We start from the raw sequence: 19,529 nt of genomic DNA, 5'->3' as shown, positions 1-19,529 counted from the left end.
CCACCTCCTCCTCTTCCTCCAGAAAGCAACAGTTCGAAGGAAAGTCTGCCTCAACCCCCCCCCTCCCCTTTCTCATTTCCTCCCCCTCCGGGAAGGGAGCCCAGACCGAATCCGGGGAGGTTTTGCGCTTGGAGACCAGCGGAGAAACTTCCTTCCGCAGCGCCCCCTCCCCAAGTTCTCTCTCTCTCTCTTTTTTCTGCAAGCGGGCGGGCTCCCCCTCTTCTTCCCCCCTTCTTCTTCCTCCTCCTCTTCTCCAACCCCCCCCCCCGATTATTTCCCCCTCCCCTCTTCCCTAGCTTTGGCTTTGCTCGGTGGGTCGAGAACCAAAGGAAGATTTTTTTTTTTCCCCTGCAACAATTTAGGCGATTTCTTGTTTGCTTGTTTTTTAAAATTGTTTCTTTGAAACCAGAACTGTTGCAAAAAAAAAAGAGAGAGAGAAAGGGGGGGGTTCCTCCTCTTTCTCCCCCCACTCCTCCCCTCCCCATTCCCACGCCCACCCGCCAATGCTGGGGAGGTCCGGCCGAGCAACCGAGGTTTTTTCTTGTTTTGCGCCCTGCCTTCTTCTTCCTCGGCAGCGGCTGGGTTGTGTTTTTTCTTTTTTAATTCGGATCGCGCCGCCTTCCGACCGTCTGAATTCGGATCCTGGGCTCGCGGCGGCCCTCCCCCTTTTGGAGGGGAGCCCGCGGGACCCCTCCCCTTTGGATCCCCCCCTTCCCTCCCTCCTCCTCTTTTCCCTGGCTCTTTATTATTTTTTTTTGCAAGCGCTCCGACGTCCCCAAGCGAAGATGCCCGGCTTGGATTTAAGTCGTGGCCGCTGACCCCCTTTTCCCCCCACCCAAATCCAACCCAACCCCGCTGGCTTTGCCCCCCCCACACACCCATTAAATCGAAGAGAGGAAGGGGGGCCACGGAGAAAGCTTCCAGGAGGGGCGAGGGCCCCCCCACGAGACGGGCGACTTTGGCAAACTTGCGCCGGCAAGGAGCATGGCCGCGCAGCTGACGCCCGAGGAGGAGCAGGTAAGAGGGGGAGACACCCCCCCCTAAAAAATGGTGGGGTGCAGAATCGGATTTGGAGGAGTAGAGAGAAAGCCGAGCGGGTCCCGCTGGGCAGATTTTGTGGCTGCTTGCCTTTGGCAATGACGTTCAATTCTGGAGAGGTTTTAATTAAATTTTATTTTTGAGGTTTTGGGGGTTTTGCGCGGCGGATTGGGGGGGCTGGAAAGGGAGGGGGAGGAGGGGGTAGCTGGAGGAGAAGGGGGAGGGGGTCCTGGCGGAGATGCAACCCCCTCTTCTCTCCTCAAAGGCATCCCTGCCCCCATCCACCCATCCCTGGATCGCTTCGGCCCTCGAAGCGCAAAGGCGATGAACGGAAGTCGAAGGAGCCAGCCAGCCTCCCGGGCTGGGCCCGGAATTTGGGGTTCGGAGGCAAAGCATTTTGGAGAGGGGGGGCCTGCTTCCTGCTTTGCTGGGAATTGATCCACCCACCCCCCTCCCACCTCCAAATGGCTCGCCTTGCTGGGGCGAATGAAGTCCAGAATGTGGGGCCTCTTCTTTGCTGTGTGTGTGTTTGGGGAGGGGGCAGTCTCGACCCCAAAGAGTGCAGCTGCTCCCCTCCAGCCTTGGATGGACGCTCCCCCCTCCCCCTTTTCCCACCGGATCAGCGGAAGAGGGGGGGGGCGGCAGAAGTATCTCCCGGATGATGGTGATGTTTCCATGGAAGTCCAAAGATTTAGGGGGAAGGGGTTGGAGGGTTGAGATGCAGGCGAATCGGGGGGGGGGGGCAGAGAGGGGGAGTCTTTTCCATCGTGCTAGCATCCCATTTTGCACAGCCAACCTATGACCCACCCACCCACCCACCCCAACAAGCAAAGATGCAGACTCTCTGCTGGGGTCCCTCCTGTCACTCCACAGTGATCAAGCTGTGCCCCCCATTTTCTTAAGTGAACCCCAACATCCTCCCACCCACCACCCTCTCTCTCTCTTTCTTTCTTTCTTTTTCTATCTCTGTCTCTTTCTATTTCTACCTTTCTCTCTCTCTCTCCCTCTTTCTCTTTCTCTCTATCTGTCTGTCTCTTTCTATCTGTTACTCTCTCTCTCTCTTCCTCCCCTTACATCTCTTTCTGACTCTGTCTCTTTCGATCTCTCTCTCTCTTTTTTTTCTCTCTCTCTCATTCTGCCTCTCTCTCTTTCTCTTTTTCTCTCTTCCTCTCTTTCTGTCTCTTTCTTTCTTTCTATCTCTCTCTTTCTCTTTCTGTCTCTCTGTCTCTGTCTCTTTCTATCTCTCTTTCTCTCTTTCTCTCTGTCTCTATCTCTATCTATCTTTCTGTCTCTCTGTCTCTTTCTATCTCTTTATCTATCTTTCTCTGTTTCTGTCTCTTTTAATCTATCTCCGTCTCTCTGTCTTTCTCTCTCTTTCTATCTCTTTCTTTCTCCCTCTTTCTCTCCCCTCTCTCTTTCTCTCTCTTCCTCTCATTCTATCTCTGTCTCTCTGCCTCTTTCTGTCTCTACCTCTTTCATTCTTTCTCTCCTCTCTTTCTCTCTCTCTTCCTCCCTCCCCCAGGATTGGTATGTTTTTTTGGGGGGGGCAGCGGATACAGTACAGTACTTGACTCCGTTTTTTCCCCCATGTTAAAAAAAAAGGATTAGGGAGAGGATGTGAAACACAAAATGCAATGACCTCCTGGCTTCACATCTTTGAATGTTTAAGGAAGTGAGGTGGGAGGGTGGAGAAGTTCAAAGCAACCCCTGACCCTTTGGAGCGCCACTTCACTCCCTCAACGCCCCTCCTCTTCCACCACCACCCTTATTTTGCAAAAAAAAAAAAATCCTTTTCCCAATCATGGAACAGGAGAGTGAGGAAGGGAGGTGAAAGAAAGAAAAGAAAAAGAAATATACGTAATGAAAGAAAACTGGTTTTTCTAGAGAATCTCCCTGTGGGTGTTATAAGAAAAAAAACAAAACTGTGTAGCTTTAAGCATCCTTGCTTTCCTTTTTGAGCCTGCTTGTGGAGTCTACGGAGAGGGGCGGCATACAAATTTAAATAATAATAATAATAATAATAATAATAATAATAATAATAATAATAAAATAATAATAGGCATGCATTCTAAATTCTGACAAATGCAATTCTTTGGGAGCCCAAAAGTGCAACTATTGGGGAGCCCAAAATGCAATCCCAGGGTCTATGGTTGGGAAAAGAGTTTTTTTTAATTCTCTCTTATTTTAGAGAGAGAGACTGGTGTCATTGTAGTACGATGAGGGGGTGTTTGAAAAACAGAAGACAGATCAAATAAATTTCCTAGTGGTTTTTTTTTAATGTGCGGTATATCAGTGGCAACTTTAAGATGGGTGGACTTCAATTCCCAGAATTCTTTGCAGGCTGGGGGAATACAACTGGGAATTGAAGTCTACCCATCTTAAAGGTTGCCAAGGTGGAGAAACACTGATATATGTCACATGTTTGGGGTTGTTTTTTTTTTTGCTGAATTTGAAAATTAAGGGAGACTAGGATAGATCTATTTCGGCTTTATTTTGGCCTCATCAGCTAGCCATACCCACTGGGACTTGAACCTGCAACCTTTGCCTTGTAAGGCATAGAATTATCCTCTAGGCTACAGTATCCAATCCCTTCAGCTCTGCACCAGGGAAGGGTTACATATTTTTGTGTCAAATACACACACACACACACACACACACACACACATATATATATGTCACATGTTTTTTTGCTGAATTTGAAAATTAAGGGAGACTAGGATAGATCTATTTCGGCCTTATTTTGGCCTCATCAGCTAGCCATACCCACTGGGACTTGAACCTGCAACCTTTGCCTTGTAAGACAGAGAATTATCCTCTAGGCTACAGTATCCAATCCCTTCAGCTATATATATCAGTGTTTCTTCACGTTGGCAACCTTTAAGATGGGTGTATAAGACGCACCAATATTCCCACCCTCTTTTTGGGTGTGGGTGGATAGTGTACCTTACACTCTGAAAAATACGATATACTGTACAATACTGTGTGTATATATACTGGGGGCGAGCAAAAATGTCATTTTTTTGCAAAACTTGGGTGTGCAGAGGATTTGAGAGAGCTGCAGAGTGTTCTTGGGGGAGGACAAAAACGTTTAATTTCCTTACTTACCTCTTCGAAAACATGGTGCGTCTTATAGTCCCCAAAAATACAGTACAGTACATGATATTCATTCCAACCCTCTTTATGGCTCTTTGCCAACCGTATTTAGTAGCCTTAAGCTACCCTATCCGTGTTTGCCCTCTTAAAAAAACATTGCACTGGTTAGAGGAACAGGAAAACTATCTGAATTTCTGATAGTGTGTGTGAGGGATGTTCCAGCTGTTTTGGAGAAAGGTTATGCCTGGATGGGCTGCGCCTCTTAACAATCCTGCCTTTTTCTAGTGTGTGCATGTTATTCTTTCTTCCTGCTTTCTCCCGTTGACTGTAAACGGCAGACGTGTGTTTTGGGTTGCAGAATCCGGCTTGTGTAATTTTCCACTTTGGCATCTCCGAGTCTAAGGAAACCAGAAAAAGGGACCATTAAAAAAAAGAATTTGGAGTTCTCTTTTGGGTGAAGAATGGAGAAAAGACCAGAACGGATTCAGTTCTGGAGACCTCCCCTACAAAAAAGATATGGATCGAATTGAACAGGTCCAAAGACGGGCTACAAAAACGGTGGAAGGTCTTCAGCATAAAACGTATCAGGAAAGACTTCATGGACTCAATCTGTCTAGTCTGGAGGACAGAAGGAAAAGGGGGGACACGATTGAGACATTTAAATATGTCAAAGGGTTAAATAAGGTCCAGGAGGGAAGTGTTTTTAATAGGAAAGTGAACCCAAGAACAAGGGGGCACAATCTGAGCTTAGTTGGGGGAAAGATCACAAACAACGTGAGAAAATATTATTTAACTGAAAGAGTAGTAGATGCTTGGAACAAATACTTTACTAGATAAATGGTCAAAGCAATGGAAAATGCAGTTTAATGTTTCCAAATGTAAAATAATGCACTTGGGGAAAAGGAATCCTCAATCTGAGTATTGTATTGGCAGTTCTGGGCTAGCAAAAACTTCAGAAGAGAAGGATTTAGGGGTAGTGATTTCTGACAGTCTCAAAATGGGTGAACAGTCCAGTCAGGCGGTAGGGAAAGCAAGTAGGATGCTTGGCTGCATAGCTAGAGGTATAACAAGCAGGAAGAGGGAGATTGTGATCCCGCTATATAGAGTGCTGGTGAGACCACATTTGGAATACTGTATCCAGTTCTGGAGACCTCACCTACAAAAAGATATGGACAAAATTGAACGGGTCCAAAGATGGGCTACAAGAATGGTGGAAGGTCTTAAGCATAAAACGTATCAGGAAAGACTTCATGAACTCAATCTGTATAGTCTGGAGGACAGAAGGGAAAGGGGGGACATGATCGAAACATTTAAATGTGTTAAAGGGTTAAATAAGGTCCAAGAGGGAAGTGTTTTTAATAGGAAAGTGAACCCAAGAACAAGGGGACACAATCTGAGGTTAGTTGGGGGAAAGATCAGAAGCAACATGAGAAAATATTATTTTACTGAAAGACTAGTAGATCCTTGGAACAAACTTCCAGCAGACATGGTAGATAAATCCACAGGAACTGAATTTAAACATGCCTGGGATAAACATAGATCCATCCTAAGATAAAATACAGAAAATAGTATAAGGGCAGACTAGATGGACCATGAGGTCTTTTTCTGCCGTCAGACTTCTATGTTTCTATACAGGAAATAGTATAAGGGCAGACTAGATGGACCGTGAGGTCTTTTTCTGCTGTCAATCTTCTAGGTTTCTAATCTAGACTCCTGGCCCCCTTACCTTGCCCCCTTCAATTCCCCACCACCTACCCCAGAGATCTGGTTCTGTATGTTTGTCTTAAACTTCTACTTTTCTGGGTGTGCTCCGTGTGAAACCCAGGGTGATAATTGAGAAGAGAAGCTGATAATTGAGAATAATGAGACCTCAAAAAGTTACAGAATTCTGAGCTCAGCAGTCCTGTTGACCCTGAAGGATGAAAGAGGGGGCTGAGTCAGTGGGGCCAGGCCGAGTGGCTAGCTGGGCATCCTGTGGTGAAGGTCTCACCCTCCCACCCTCAAACTAGGCTCTCTTTTTTTAGGTCAATATGGACCTCCCTGGTCATCCTTAGTATCCCCAGTAACTCTAAAAAAGTCAACGGGAAGTCAAACCTTGCGGGTCTCGTGTGGCGCCACTAGTCCTCATGAACGTTCTGAGAATTCTCTCCCTCTCAAACTCAACGGCATCATCTGATTCGGAGCTGTGGCGTGATTCCCTATTTATGGAATTCCGAGAAGCTGTGGTACAACAGACCAGTGGCTCAAGGCCAGGATAGTCTTTCCCAGATCCACCATTCCTTTAAAGACCTCTAGGTCTCCTTTGGATCATGTTCGCGGCCTCCTACGATTCTGAAAAATTGGCTTGGCTGTAGCCCTTTTCCAAGAATATTTTGGGCTAAATCCCTGTTTCTCAATTATCTTCTGTTATGCCCCCCCTCCCTGGAAGAAGTAAACATTTTGTACACCCCCCCAATTCTCCACCCGGGATGATTGTTTGCAATATTCAACACATTTTCGCTGAAAAAAACTCAAGCGGCTTATCAGTGTGATTGGGGTGTAATGTGTTTAAGTGATGCCTTCATTTATTTGTCTTCAGGCTGTCCGCTGCCAACAGTTTTAGACAGAGTAAACAACAACAACAGAGTTGGAAGGGACCTTGGAGGTCTTCTAGTCCAACCCCCTGCTTAGGCAGGAAACCCTACACTACTTCAGACAGATGGTTATCCAACATCTGCTTAAAAACTTCCAGTGTCGGAGCATTCACAACTTCTGGAGGCAAAGACTTCCACTGATTAATTGTTCTGACTGTCAGGAAATTTCTCCTTAGTTCTAAGTTGCTTCTCTCCTTGTTTAATTTCCACCCATTGCTTCTTGTTCTATCCTCAGGTGCTTTTGAGAATAGGTTGACTCCTTCTTCTTTGTGGCAACCCCTGAGATATTGGAAGTCTGCTATCATGTCTCCCCTGGTCCTTCTTTTCATTCAACTAGACATAAACAGCCAGTTCCTGCAACCGTTCTTCCTATGTTTTAGCCTCCAGTCCCCTAATCATCTTTGTCGCTCTTCTCTGCACTTTTTCTAGACTCTCAACCTCCTTTTTGCATTGTGGTGACCAAAACTGAAGGCCTTGTAAAGTGGTATTAACACTTCACGTGTTCTTGATCCTCTCCCTCTGTTAATTCAGCCTAGAACTGTGTTGGCTTTTTTGGCAGCTTCTGCAGAGCTGTCACATTTCTTATTCTTAGCTTTCGAGAGACTTACGTTTGTCTCATGATCTCTGTCCCTCTCCTCCTTTCTTTTCATCGCTGTTCAATATTTTTCCCACGGTGTCTCTTAAAGGTTTGTTTTCTGCACTTCATATCTCCTGCTCTGTGCTATTGTTCGGTGCAAAAAAACCCTATTCCCTGTGGCAAAAAAAAAAATGCACATTTGTTCTGTCGGGCTCTCTGGTAGAATCCTCCCAAAAATTCACAGGTACAAATTTCAGACACACTCACGTTTGAAAATTCAAAACAATGTTCTTTATAATGAAAATTCCCTTAACCTAAGCCCTCTTTTTGTATAGCAAAGAGCACTGATCTCCAAACAAACTGGTAATTTGTACAAGTCCCTTATCAGTTCTGTGATACTTAGCTTGCAGCTGTGAGGCAATTCACAGTCCTTCTTCTTTCACAAAGTGAAACACACTTTGGTTTAGTTTCAAAGTGGGGAAAAATCAGCACATAAAAAGTCAAAGTCAGTAAAGCAGTCACGAAACACAACCATCAGATAATCCTCCACAATGGCCAAACCCACAGGCTGCTCTTTATAGCAGCCTCACTAATGACCACAGCCCCAGCCAAACACTGGTGGCCTCATTTTCTTTGATAATAATCTCTCAGTTGTTGCTGCCTATGCATCGCTCTCCGCATGCGTGGCTGTATCATTAACTCTTGTTCCGAATCCAAGGAGGAGAGAGATAATTGATCTCCTTCTGAGCTGTCTGCCACACTCTCCTCCTCCCTGTCACTCATGTCTTCTTGGTCAGAGGAGCCTTCATCAGAAGATTCCACGGGGGGGGGCAAAACAGGCCTGCAGCATGTGGATGTCTCCCCCACATCCATAGTCCTTGAGGCAGGAGCAGGGCCAGAGCTAACCACAACAACATTCCCAAGGGTCATGGGCCCTCCGGCATCGCTCCACTCCCCCCACTATTTGAGAAACATTGGGCCAAATCAATATTTCCTGGTGGCTCCCATTCAAAGTTAGCTCTTTCTTGCATTCCCTTAGCTTTGTTGACATCGGCCATTTTGAGAACTAACAAGTTCATCAATGAATTTGAGAAGAGCAAGTCATGAATGAGATCAGGCTCATTCATGATTTGACTCCTGGTGGCTGTCGGCCCAACTCCGTTCTTGCAACTAGGAGAGAGAGAGATCCCTGCCGAAGTGTTTTTAAAAGGCAGCTGGGAATTGTGTTGACAACACAAATGCCTGGGCAGTTTCCTCCCCATGTAGTACCTCAGTCTGTATGTATTATAACAATGATTGTAGACTGGAGGAGGGAACAAATTTAAGTTTTTGTATGATTTTAAAACGGAATGTGATATTGGAGGAGTATTGGTCTCGGTATTCAATAAGCACAACAACAACAACAACAAAGTTGGAAGGGACTTTGGAGGTCTTCCAGTCCAACCCCCTGCTTAGGCAGGAAACCCTACACTACTTCAGACAGATGGTTATCCAACATCTGCTTTAAAACTTCCAATGTCGGGGCATTCACAACTTCTGGAGGCAAGGAGTTCCACTGATTAATTGTTCTGACTGTCAGGAAATTTCTCCTTAGTTCTAAGTTGCTTCTCTCCTTGTTTAATTTCCACCCATTGCATCTTGTTCTATCCTCAGGTGCTTTGGAGAATAGTTTGACTCCTTCTTCTTTGTGGCAACCCCTGAGATATTGGAAGTCTGCTATCATGTCTCCCCTGGTCCTTCTCTTCATTAAACTAGCCATGCCCAGTTCCTGCAACCGTTCTTCGTATGTTTTTGCCTCTAGTCCCTAATCATCTTTGTTGCTCTTCTCTGCACTTTTTCTAGAGTCTCAACATCCTTTTTGCCTTGTGACGACCAAAACCGAATGCCGTATTCCAAGTGTGGCCTTACCAAGGCTTATAAAGTGGTATTAACCTTTTGTGTGATCTTGATTCTCTCCCTCTGTTGATGCAGCCAAGAACTGTGTTGGCTTTTTTGGCAGCTGCTGCACACGGCTGGCTCCTATTTAAATGGTTGTCCACCAGGATTCCAAGATCACAGTTACTACCATTGAGCAACAAATAATAATAATTATTATTATTATTATAATGTATTGGATTTGTATGCCGCCCCTCTCCGCAGACTCGGGGCAGCTAACAACAATAATAAACACAACATGTACAATCCAATAATAAAAAACAACTAAAAACCACTATTATAAAACCAAACATACACACAAACATACCATGCATAACTTGTAATGGCCTAGGGGGAAGAGCTATCTCAACTCCCCCATGCCTGGAGGTATAAATGAGTCTTGAGTAGTTTACGAAAGACAGGGAGGGTGGGGGCAGTTCTAATCTCTGGGGGGAGTTGGTTCCAGAGGGCCGGGGCTGCCACAGAGAAGGCTCTTCCCCTGGGGCCTGCCAAACGACATTGTTTAGTCGACGGGACCCGGAGAAGGCCAACTCTGTGGGACCTTATCGGTCGCTGGGATTCGTGCAGTAGCAGGCGGTTCCGAAGGTAATCTGGTCCATTGCCATATAGGGCTTTAAAGGTATACAATGTATACAATGTACCACATATACTGTTCCTGTGCATTTTGCTTTTCTTGCCTAAATGTCGAGCCTTATTTTTAGTTTATTGTTTCAATAATTGAACCGTGGTTTAGTTTTAAGGGCTTTATTGCTATTAGTATTTGACTTTAACTTCTTATTGTATTGTTTTATTGTTGCAAGCTGTCCTGAGGGATTGGGAGGCATATAAATCAAATAAATAATAAGTGCTGGCTTTGAATCCTGGGATGGAAGTCCATCCATCTTCAAAGTTGCTGAGGTTTGAGAAACACTGGCCTAATTGATACTTAATCCACAAATAGCATCTGCTTTCTAGGGCAAAATAAATCATGACTGACAGCTCCCTGCTGTTCTGGCCTGCGACCCCCATAATCCCTTGCCACTCAGTCCCAATTCCCAACATCCGGAATGCCTGAAAGAAATTTAATTGGTTTATCTTTGGGAGTCCAGTCATTTACATGCGGCTCTATCTAGAAGAGAAATCCTGCAATAACAGCAGATAACAAACCGGGCAAATTATTTGCAAACGCTTCCTTGAAATCAAACTGGGATTCTTTTCCTTTGCAAAGGTGTCTATTTAGAGCCCTTAAATATTTTGCATTTATCACGTCTTGCATTTTCATTCAGGTGCCTCTTTTTCCCCCTTGCCCAAAATTCAGGTACTCCAGGATGGAGAATTGTAAATGAGTGGTATTGCCCCCATGTGATTTATTTATTTACTTATTTATTTTATTTATTGGATTTGTATGCCGCCCCTCTCCGTAGACATAGAACATAGAAACATAGAAGTCTGACGGCAGAAAAAGACCTCATGGTCCATCTAGTCTGCCCTTATACTATTTTCTGTATTTTATCTTAGGATGGATATATGTTTATCCCAGGCAGGTTTAAATTCAGTTACTGTGGATTTAGACTCGGGGCAGCTAACAACAATGATAAAAACAGCATGTAACAATCCAATCCAATACTAAAATAACTTTAAAAAACCCTTATTATAAAAACCAAACATACATACAGACATACCATGCGTAAATTGTAAAGGCCTAGGGGGAAAGAATATCTCAGTTCCCCCATGCCTGACGGCAGAGGTGGGTTTTAAGAAGTTTACGAAAGGCGAGGAGGACGGGGGCAATTCTAATCTTTGGGGGGAGTTGGTTCCAAAGGGCCGGGGCCGCCACAGAGAAGGCTCTTCCCCTGGGTCCCGCCAAACGACATTGTTTAGTTGATGGGACCCGGAGAAGGCCCACTCTGTGGGACCTAACTGGTCGCTGGGATTCGTGCAGCAGAAGGCGGCAGCATTAGGCAATTGGGAGACAATAGAATCCTCAGATGCCATTGTTTATAGATCAAACAGTATTGGTATAAACTCCAATCACGTGATTGACAACTGGGGCCCATTAGGTCAGGGTTTCAGAAATATTTCCTTGCCAGATATCTCAGTGTATCCGTGAGAGATAACATCTTAGTCCTGACCGAATCTTGGTTCGACTGATAGGTATAAGTGTATTATTTAATCTAGGGGTTTTATTGTTTTTAACACTGATCGACTAGTTTAATGGGGTTTTACTGTTTAATATTTGACTGTAATTTTTGTACTATTTTATTGTTGTAAAACACCCTAAATCCTGCGGGATTGGGCAGCATATAAGTCAAATTAATTAAATCGATCGGTGCATTCGACAACAAGTAGAACTTTGGTCGCCACAATGCAAAAAGGATGTTGAGACTCTAGAAAAAGTGCAGAGAAGAGCGACAAAGAGGATGAGGGGATTGGAGGCTAAAACATACGAAGAACGGTTGCAGGAACTAGTTGAATGAAACGAAGGACCAGGGGAGACAGGATAGCAGTCTTCCAATATCTCAGGGGTTGCCTCAAAGAAGGAGTCAACCTATTCTCCAAAGCACCTGAGGGTAGAACAAGAAGCAATGGGTGGAAACTAAACTTAGAATTAAGGAGAAATTTCCTGACAGTCAGAATGGTTGATCAGTGGAACCGCTTGCCTCCAGAAGTTGTGAATGCCCCAACACTGAAAGTTTTGAAGCAGATGTTGGGTAACCATCTGTCTGAAGTGGTGTACGGTTTCCTGCCTATGCAGGGGGTTGGACTAGAAGACCTCCATGGTCCCTTCAATTCAATTCAATTTATTAGATTTGTATGCCGCCCCTCTCCGAAGACTCGGGGCGGCTCACAACAATAAGCCGCCCCGAGTCTGCGGAGAGGGGCGGCATACAAATCTAAATAATAAATAAATTAATTAAATAAATAAATAAAAACAATATTCCAGCAAAAACAAATCTAATATTAAAAAGCACATAAAACCCTATCATATTTTAAAAAGCAAACAACATATACATACCCAAACATAAATATAAAAAAGCCTGGGGGGAAGGTGTCTCAACTCCCCCATGCCTGGTGGTATAGATGGGTCTTGAGTAATTTACGAAAGACAAGGAGTGTGGGGGCAGTTCTAATCTCCGGGGGGAGTTGATTCCAGAGGGCCGGGGCTGCCACAGAGAAGGCTCTTCCCCTGGGGCCCGCCAAACTCTGTTGTTGTTGTTGTTATTATTAGTAGTAGTATTATTATTATTAGTATTATTATTAGTAGTAGTAGTAGTAGTATTCAATACTGCAAAAATTCTTTAAACATTTCAGGAAGCTACAGGTAGTCGATTATAACAATTCCTTTAATGCAGTGATTTTCAACCTTTTTTGAGCCATGGCACATTTTTTACATTTACAAAACCCTGGGGCACATTGAGTGGGGTGGGGGGGGCGGCTAAAAAAAGTTTGGACAAAAAAAAATTCTCTTTCTTCCTCCCTTTCGCTGTATTTCTCTCTCCCTCTTTCTCTCCTTTTTTTCTCTCTCTCTCCATCCCTCTTTCTTTCTCTCTTCATTCCTTCCTCTCTCTTTTGCTCTCTTTCTCCCTCCCTCCCTCTATGTCTTTCTCTCTCCCACCTTCCCTCCTTCTCTTTCTCTCTCTCTCTCTCTCTTTCTTTCTTTCTCTCTCTCTCTTTCTCTCTCTCTCTCTCTTGCTTTCTTTCTCTCTCTTGTTCTCTTTCTCTCTCTCTTGCTTTCTCTCTCTCTTGCTTTCTCTCTCTTTCTTTCTTTCTCTCTCTCTCTTTCTCTCTCTCTCTTGCTTTCTCTCTCTCTTGCTTTCTTTCTCTCTCTCTCTTGCTTGCTTTCTTTCTCTCTCTTGTTCTCTTTCTCTCTCTCTTGCTTTCTATCTCTCTCTTTCTTTCTCTCTTGTTTTCTCTTTCTCTTTCTTGCTTTCTCTCTCTCTCTCTCTTTCTTTCTGTCTCTCTCTTTCTCTCTCTCTCTTGCTTTCTTTCTCCCTCTCTCGCTTTCTTTCTCTCTCTTTCTCTTGTTTTCTTTCTCTCTCTGAGCTTCGCGGCACACCTGACCATGTCTCACGGCACACTAGTGTGCCGCGGCACACTGGTTGAAAAACACTGCTTTAATGATCATTCAAAACGTTGCCACTGAAAAATGTGACTGGTGGCAGGTTTTTCCGCACTTGCAAACTCTTGCAGCACAATGGAATTTTTTAAAAAGAAGACTCCCCAGGGCAATTTGTTCCTCCCTCTCCCCACCCCCCTTAAATTTCTCTCTCTGGTCCTACTGGATAGAAACCTCTCAGTTGAATTAGAAGGTTGGTAAAATTCAAGCCTGGGTGTCTTGGGAAAAATCTTTTATTTTTGAAAGCGTTTCCTGTTGTCTCAAATGAGTGACGTCATTCTTTCTTTCTTTCTTTCTTTCTTTCTTTCTTCTCTCCTTTTGTTGGGGATTCCACAAAAGGGAAGTTGAGTCAGGGGGGGAAGAGTAAAATTTTTCACCCTGAAGAAAAAGAAGGTTACAAACCAGCTAGGGAGGGGCCTGGGCTGCATTTTTTTTGGGGGGGGGGAAATAAACAAAAAATGGAAAAAGCTCAGGAGGGGGTTGCAAAGCTGCCTTTCTTGGGTCCTTTTCAAAAATTAATGTCGTCCTGCCTGGCATTTGCTTCCTCTCCTCGTTTCAGAGAAAATAAATCCCTAGTTAATCATTTCTCAAAACCCGAAGTCACCTTTTCCTTCCAGATAAACATACTACAATACAATACTATATTTGATTGACAAATAAAATAAATGAATGAATGAATAAATAAATAAATAATCAAATTTCTGCCCCCCCCCCCCCCTTCCTGGTTTCTCAGTACTGAATGGTCCTCAACTTAGAAACATAGAAACATAGAAGATTGACGGCAGAAAAAGACCTCATGGTCCATCTCGTCTGCCCTTATACTATTTCCTGTATTTTATCTTACAATGGATATACAGTATGTTTATCCCAGGCATGTTTACATTCAGTGACTGTGGATTGACCAACCACGTCTGCTGGACGTTTGTTCCAAGCATCTACGACTCTTTCAGACAAATCATATTTTCTCATGTTGCTTCTGATCTTTCCCCCAACTAACTTCAGATTGTGTCCCCTTGTTCTTGGGTTCGCTTTCCTATTAAAAACACTTCTCTCCTGAACCTTATTGAACTCTTTAACATATTTAAATGTTTCAATCGTGTCCCCCCTTTTCCTTCTGTCCTCCAGACTATACAGATGGAGTTCATGAAGTCTTTCCTGGTAAGTTTTATGCTTAAGACCTTCCACCATTCTTGTAGCCCGTCTTTGGACCCGTTCAATTTGGTCAATCTCTTTCTGTAGGTGGGGTGTCCAGAACTGAACACAGTATTATTCCAAATGGGGTCTCACCAGCGCTCTATATAGCGGGATCACAATCTCCCTGCTTGTTATACTTCTAGATATGCAGCCAAGCATTCTACTCGCTTTCCCTACTGCCTGAGCACACTGCTCACCCATTTTGAGACAGTCAGAAATCACAACCCCTCAATCCTTCTCTTCGAAAGTTTTTGCTAACACAGAACACAGATTGAGGATTCCTATATATTGTACGATTGATTTTTTTTAATATTAGGGATTTTAGCTTAGTTATCTAGTTAATTAATTGGATTTGTCGTTGTATTTTATTGGAGGGTTTTATCATTTGTTGTAAGCCGCCCCGAGTCTTTGGACACATCCAATTAATAAATGAATAGAATAGAATAGAATTTTTTATTGGCCAAGTGTGACTGGACACACAAGGAATTTGTCAATGGTGCAGATGTTCTCAGCACACATGAAAGAAAAAGAGCCATTTGTCAAGAATCATGTGGTACAACACTTAATGATTGTCATACATGTCAAATTAGCAAAGAAGAAACAATCAATATTAATAAAAATCTTAGGATACAATTAACAAGTTACAGCCATACAGTCCTAAGTGGGAGGAAAAGGGTGATAGGAATGATGAGAAAAACTAGTAGTAGAAATAGAATTGCAGATTTAGTAAAAAGTCTGACAGTGTTGAGGGAATTATTTGTTTAGTAGAGTGATGGTGTTTGGCGGGGGGGGGGGGGAATAATAAATAATAAATAATTTTTTTTTTTTAAAAAACCTTTGGAAATACGGGGGGAAAACCCGTCTCACAATTTAGCAAGATAAATTGTGGCCGTAACTAAAGGATTGCCTGTAACATACCACAACCAGACATGCCACAGATGGCGAACTTTTTTTTTCCTCGAGTGCCGAAAGTGCCTCTGCGAGGGCCCACACCCATCATTCAATGCCTGGGGAGGGCAAAAACAGCTTCTCCCACTCCCTGGAGACTGGAAACTGTTTCCCAACTTCTGGTGGGCCCAGTAGGCTCTTGTTTTGCCCTCCCCAAGCTCCAAAGGCTTCCCTGGAGCCAGAGGAGGGTAAAAACACCCTCCCCCATAGAAACATAGAAGACTGACGGCAGAAAAAGACCTCATGGTCCATCTAGTCTGCCCTTATACGATTTTCTGTATTTTATCTTAGGATGGATATATGTTTATCCCAGGCATGTTTAAATTCAGTTACTGTGGATTTATCTACCACATCTGCTGGAAGTTTGTTCCAAGGATCTACTACTCTTTCAGTAAAATAATATTTTCTCATGTTGCTTTTGATCTTTCCCCCAACTAACCTCAGATTGTGTCCCCTTGTTCTTGTGTTCACTTTCCTATTAAAAACACTTCCCTCTTGGACCTTATTTAACCCTTTAATATATTTAAATGTTTCGATCATGTCCCCCCTTTTCCTTCTGTCCTCCAGACTATACAGATTGAGTCCATTAAGTCTTTCCTGATACGTTTTATGCTTAAGACCTTCCACCATTCTTGTTGCCCGTCTTTGGACCCGTTCAATTTTGTCAATATCTTTTTGTAGGTGAGGTCTCCAGAACTGAACACAGTCTTCCAAAGGTGGTCTCACCAGCATTCTATATAGCGGGATCATAATCTCCCTCTTCCTGCTTGTTATACCTCTAGCTATGCAGCCAAGCATCCTACTTGCTTTCCCTACCGCCTGACTGCATCCTCCTGGAGGCTCTCTTGAAGCAGGGCCTCTGTGCGAGCCAAAACTCAGCTGGAGCTGAGCTTGGGCAATGGCTTGCATGCCAGCACATATGGCTCTGTGCGCCACCTGTGGCACCCGTGCCATAGGTTCACCATCACTGTCCTAGCCAGTTTTGCAGTCTGCCAGTTGTGCCAAAGTCTGGAGTTGCAGCATCTTCCGCAAAGACCTGGGTGGCCAAAAAAACGTGGGCTTTTCTTGGAAAGAGAAGCGTTCCAAGGTCCTTGCACGAAACCATTGTGGGAGGAGAGAACAAAGCAGGATCACAAAGCAGGAGATAAGGATCCTTGCAATGTCACGCTGCTCTTCTCCCGGATCTGTTTGGCTGTTTGACTTTAACCTTGTCCTCAGGACTCCCCAGGGGGGAGGCTAATATTTGTAGTAGAGCATGTGAATCTGCTCGCTGGCTTGCCAGCCAGGCAGGGGTCAGCCAGGCCTTGAAGCTTTCAGAAATAACAGGTTCAGGCTAGAGCAGGGACTGGAGGAGAATTGGGTCAATCGAAGTAGTGGTGGTGGGGAGCTGAAATGGATGTTTCTCGCCCACCCCTCCCATCGTCAGTTTGAGAATCTTTTGAAAGCTAAGCCCAGTTGCTCCAAAGGGCCAAACTCTCTTCTCACTGTTGAACAATGGCACACATTTAGAGGAAGGAAGGATGGCTAGATAGATGATAGATAGAGATGGATGGATGGATTGATGGTAGGTAGGTAGGTAGGTAGGTAGGTAGATAGATAGATGATAGGTAGGTAAGTAGGTAGATAGATTAGATAGATAGATAGATAGATAGATAGATAGATAGATAGATAGATAGATAGATAGACGATAGGTAGGTAAGTAGGTAGATAGATTAGATAGATAGATAGATAGATAGATAGATAGATAGATAGATAGATAGATAGATGATAGATAGAGCGAGAGAGAGACAGACAGACAGACGTTAATGATAGATAAACAGATATCTTTATGAATGTTTATTTCCATGGGCACTCAACACAGTAGATAGATGGAGAGAAAGAGGAGGGGAAGGATGGGTGGATGGATAGATGGACTGATAGACAGACAGACAGACAGATGATAGATAAAGGATAAAAAGAAAGAGAGGGAGATAATAATAGATATAGATGAGATAGATAGACAGACCGACAGATAGATACAGGGAGAAATGGTGGGTATTGACCCAGAAATCTCTAGAGAGGCTGGATTCTTTGCAGTTGCCTGGATGCTTCTAAATGCAGCTTTTGGCCAAGGCTCGTGTCCCCAAAGCCCCCTCGGCATATCCTCCAAAACCTTTACAGCCGAAGCGGCCCTAGGAGTCTCTGCCGGGGCGAAGCCGGTTGACGCCAAGGGGAGCGCAGGCCCGCTTTTTTTCCATGAGTCACTCCTCCGAGATGTTCGTCCTTCCAACGGAGGAGGAGGAGAAGCACAGGAGGTCTTTAAAAATGAATGGCCACACAGTTCTCCTTCCCCCCCCCCCCTCCCAAAAGGCCTGGAGTGAGGAACTGACCGGATGTTTCCGTTCCCAGAAATGGGCCCACGGGGAGCCCTGAGCGGCCTTGCAGGAGCCGCGGATCGAATCCCTGACAGGATGGAGCCACTTAGCCAGTTTGGGGGCCGTTTCAGCTGATCAGTCGGCCCTTTGGATGGATGGATGACGTCCGGAAGAGAGTACAGACTTTCGACCACCGTTGAGCCCAACGTTTCCGTCGCTGAGCAAGACGGCATGGCGGACTTGGGAATTCTGGGAGTTGGAGTCCACAGGGTTTAAAGTTGCCAAGTTTGGAGGGCCTGTTTTTAGGTCATAGTTGGTTGTTTCTTCGACGTGGTCTCCAAAGCCAGAAGTACCAGGCAACCCACATGCTGAAGCAATAGAATTGAATAGAATGGAATGGAATGGAATGAGAAGAGAATATAGAATGGAATAGAATAGAATAGGAAAGAGAATAGAGAATAGTAGAACAGAGAATGGAATAGAATAGAATAGAATAGAGAATTGAAGAGAAAATAGAACAGAGAATGGAATAGAATAGAATAGAATAGAGAATTGAATAGAAAATAGAATAGAAATAGAGAATAGAATAGAATAGAGAATTGAAGAGAAAAGAGAATAGAATAGAATAGAATAGAGAATTGAAGAGAAAATAGAACAGAGAATAGAATAGAATAGAGAATTGAAGAGAAAAGAGAATAGAATAGAATAGAGAATTGAAGAGAAAAGAGAATAGAATAGAATAGAGAATTGAAGAGAAAAGAGAATTGAATAGAATAGAGAATTGAAGAGAAAAGAGAATAGAATAGAATAGAGTAGTATAGAGAATTGAATAAAAAATAGAAAAGAGAATAGAATAGAATAATTGAATAGAATAGAGTACAGAATAGAGAATAGAATAGAAGAGAGAATTGAAGAGAGAATTGAATAGAATAGAGAATAGAAGAATAGAACTGAAAATAGAATTGAATTGAATAGAAGTAAGCAATCAAATCATATTAGGGACCAATCAATATATAAATTGTAAGGGTACAAGCAATAAAGTTAACAGTCATATAGCACTAGTAGGAGGTGATGGGATCAGTGAGAATATTAATAATAGTCCAGACTTAGGGAATGGTTTGACAGTGTTGAGGGAATTATTTGTTTAGCAGAGTGATGGCATTCAGGGGGGGAACTGTTCTTGTGTCTAGTTGTTATGGTGTGCGGTGCTCTGCAGCAATGTTTTGAGGGCAGGAGTTGAAACAGTTTGTGTCCAGGATGTGAGGGGTCAGTCAATATTTTCACAGCCCTCTTCGTTCACTTCTGATGGTGCAACCCCAGAAATGTAGAAAAAAGGAAGTTTCTACATTTAGGCAAGAAAAACAAAACGCACAGGTACAACAGTATACATGGTACCTTGCTCAACAGTAGTAACTGTGAGAGGGACGTTGGAGTCCCAGTGGACAACCATTTAAATAGGAGCCAGCCGTGTGCAGCAGCTGCCAAAAAAGCCAACACAGTTCTAGGCTGCATTAGCAGAGGGAGAGAATCAAGATCACATGAAGGGTTAATGCCACTTTATAAGGCCTTGGTAAGGCCACATTTGGAATACGGCATTCGGTTTTGGATGCCACAATGCAAAAAGGATGTTGAGACTCTAGAAAAAGTGCAGAGAAGAGCTA

At 43.9% G+C, this 19,529-nt stretch overlaps 1 protein-coding gene across 1 annotated transcript in view; it reads left to right on the top strand.

The window, feature by feature from the left end:
- The first annotated feature begins 418 nt into the window (after positions 1-418).
- The window catches only part of PTPN9 (protein tyrosine phosphatase non-receptor type 9), a 42,192-nt gene continuing 23,081 nt past the window's right edge, over positions 419-19,529 (top strand). Inside the window, exon 1 of the mRNA XM_070763444.1 lies at positions 419-1,017. Within this exon, the coding sequence (XP_070619545.1) occupies positions 985-1,017 (33 nt within the window). The 5' untranslated portion in view covers positions 419-984. The remainder of the gene's footprint in view (positions 1,018-19,529) is intronic.

Source organism: Erythrolamprus reginae, chromosome 10, assembly GCF_031021105.1.
Source record: "Erythrolamprus reginae isolate rEryReg1 chromosome 10, rEryReg1.hap1, whole genome shotgun sequence".
NCBI lineage: Eukaryota > Metazoa > Chordata > Lepidosauria > Squamata > Dipsadidae > Erythrolamprus > Erythrolamprus reginae.
The sequence above is the reverse complement of the archived record's forward strand: the minus strand, read 5'-3'. Positions and strand labels throughout refer to the sequence as shown.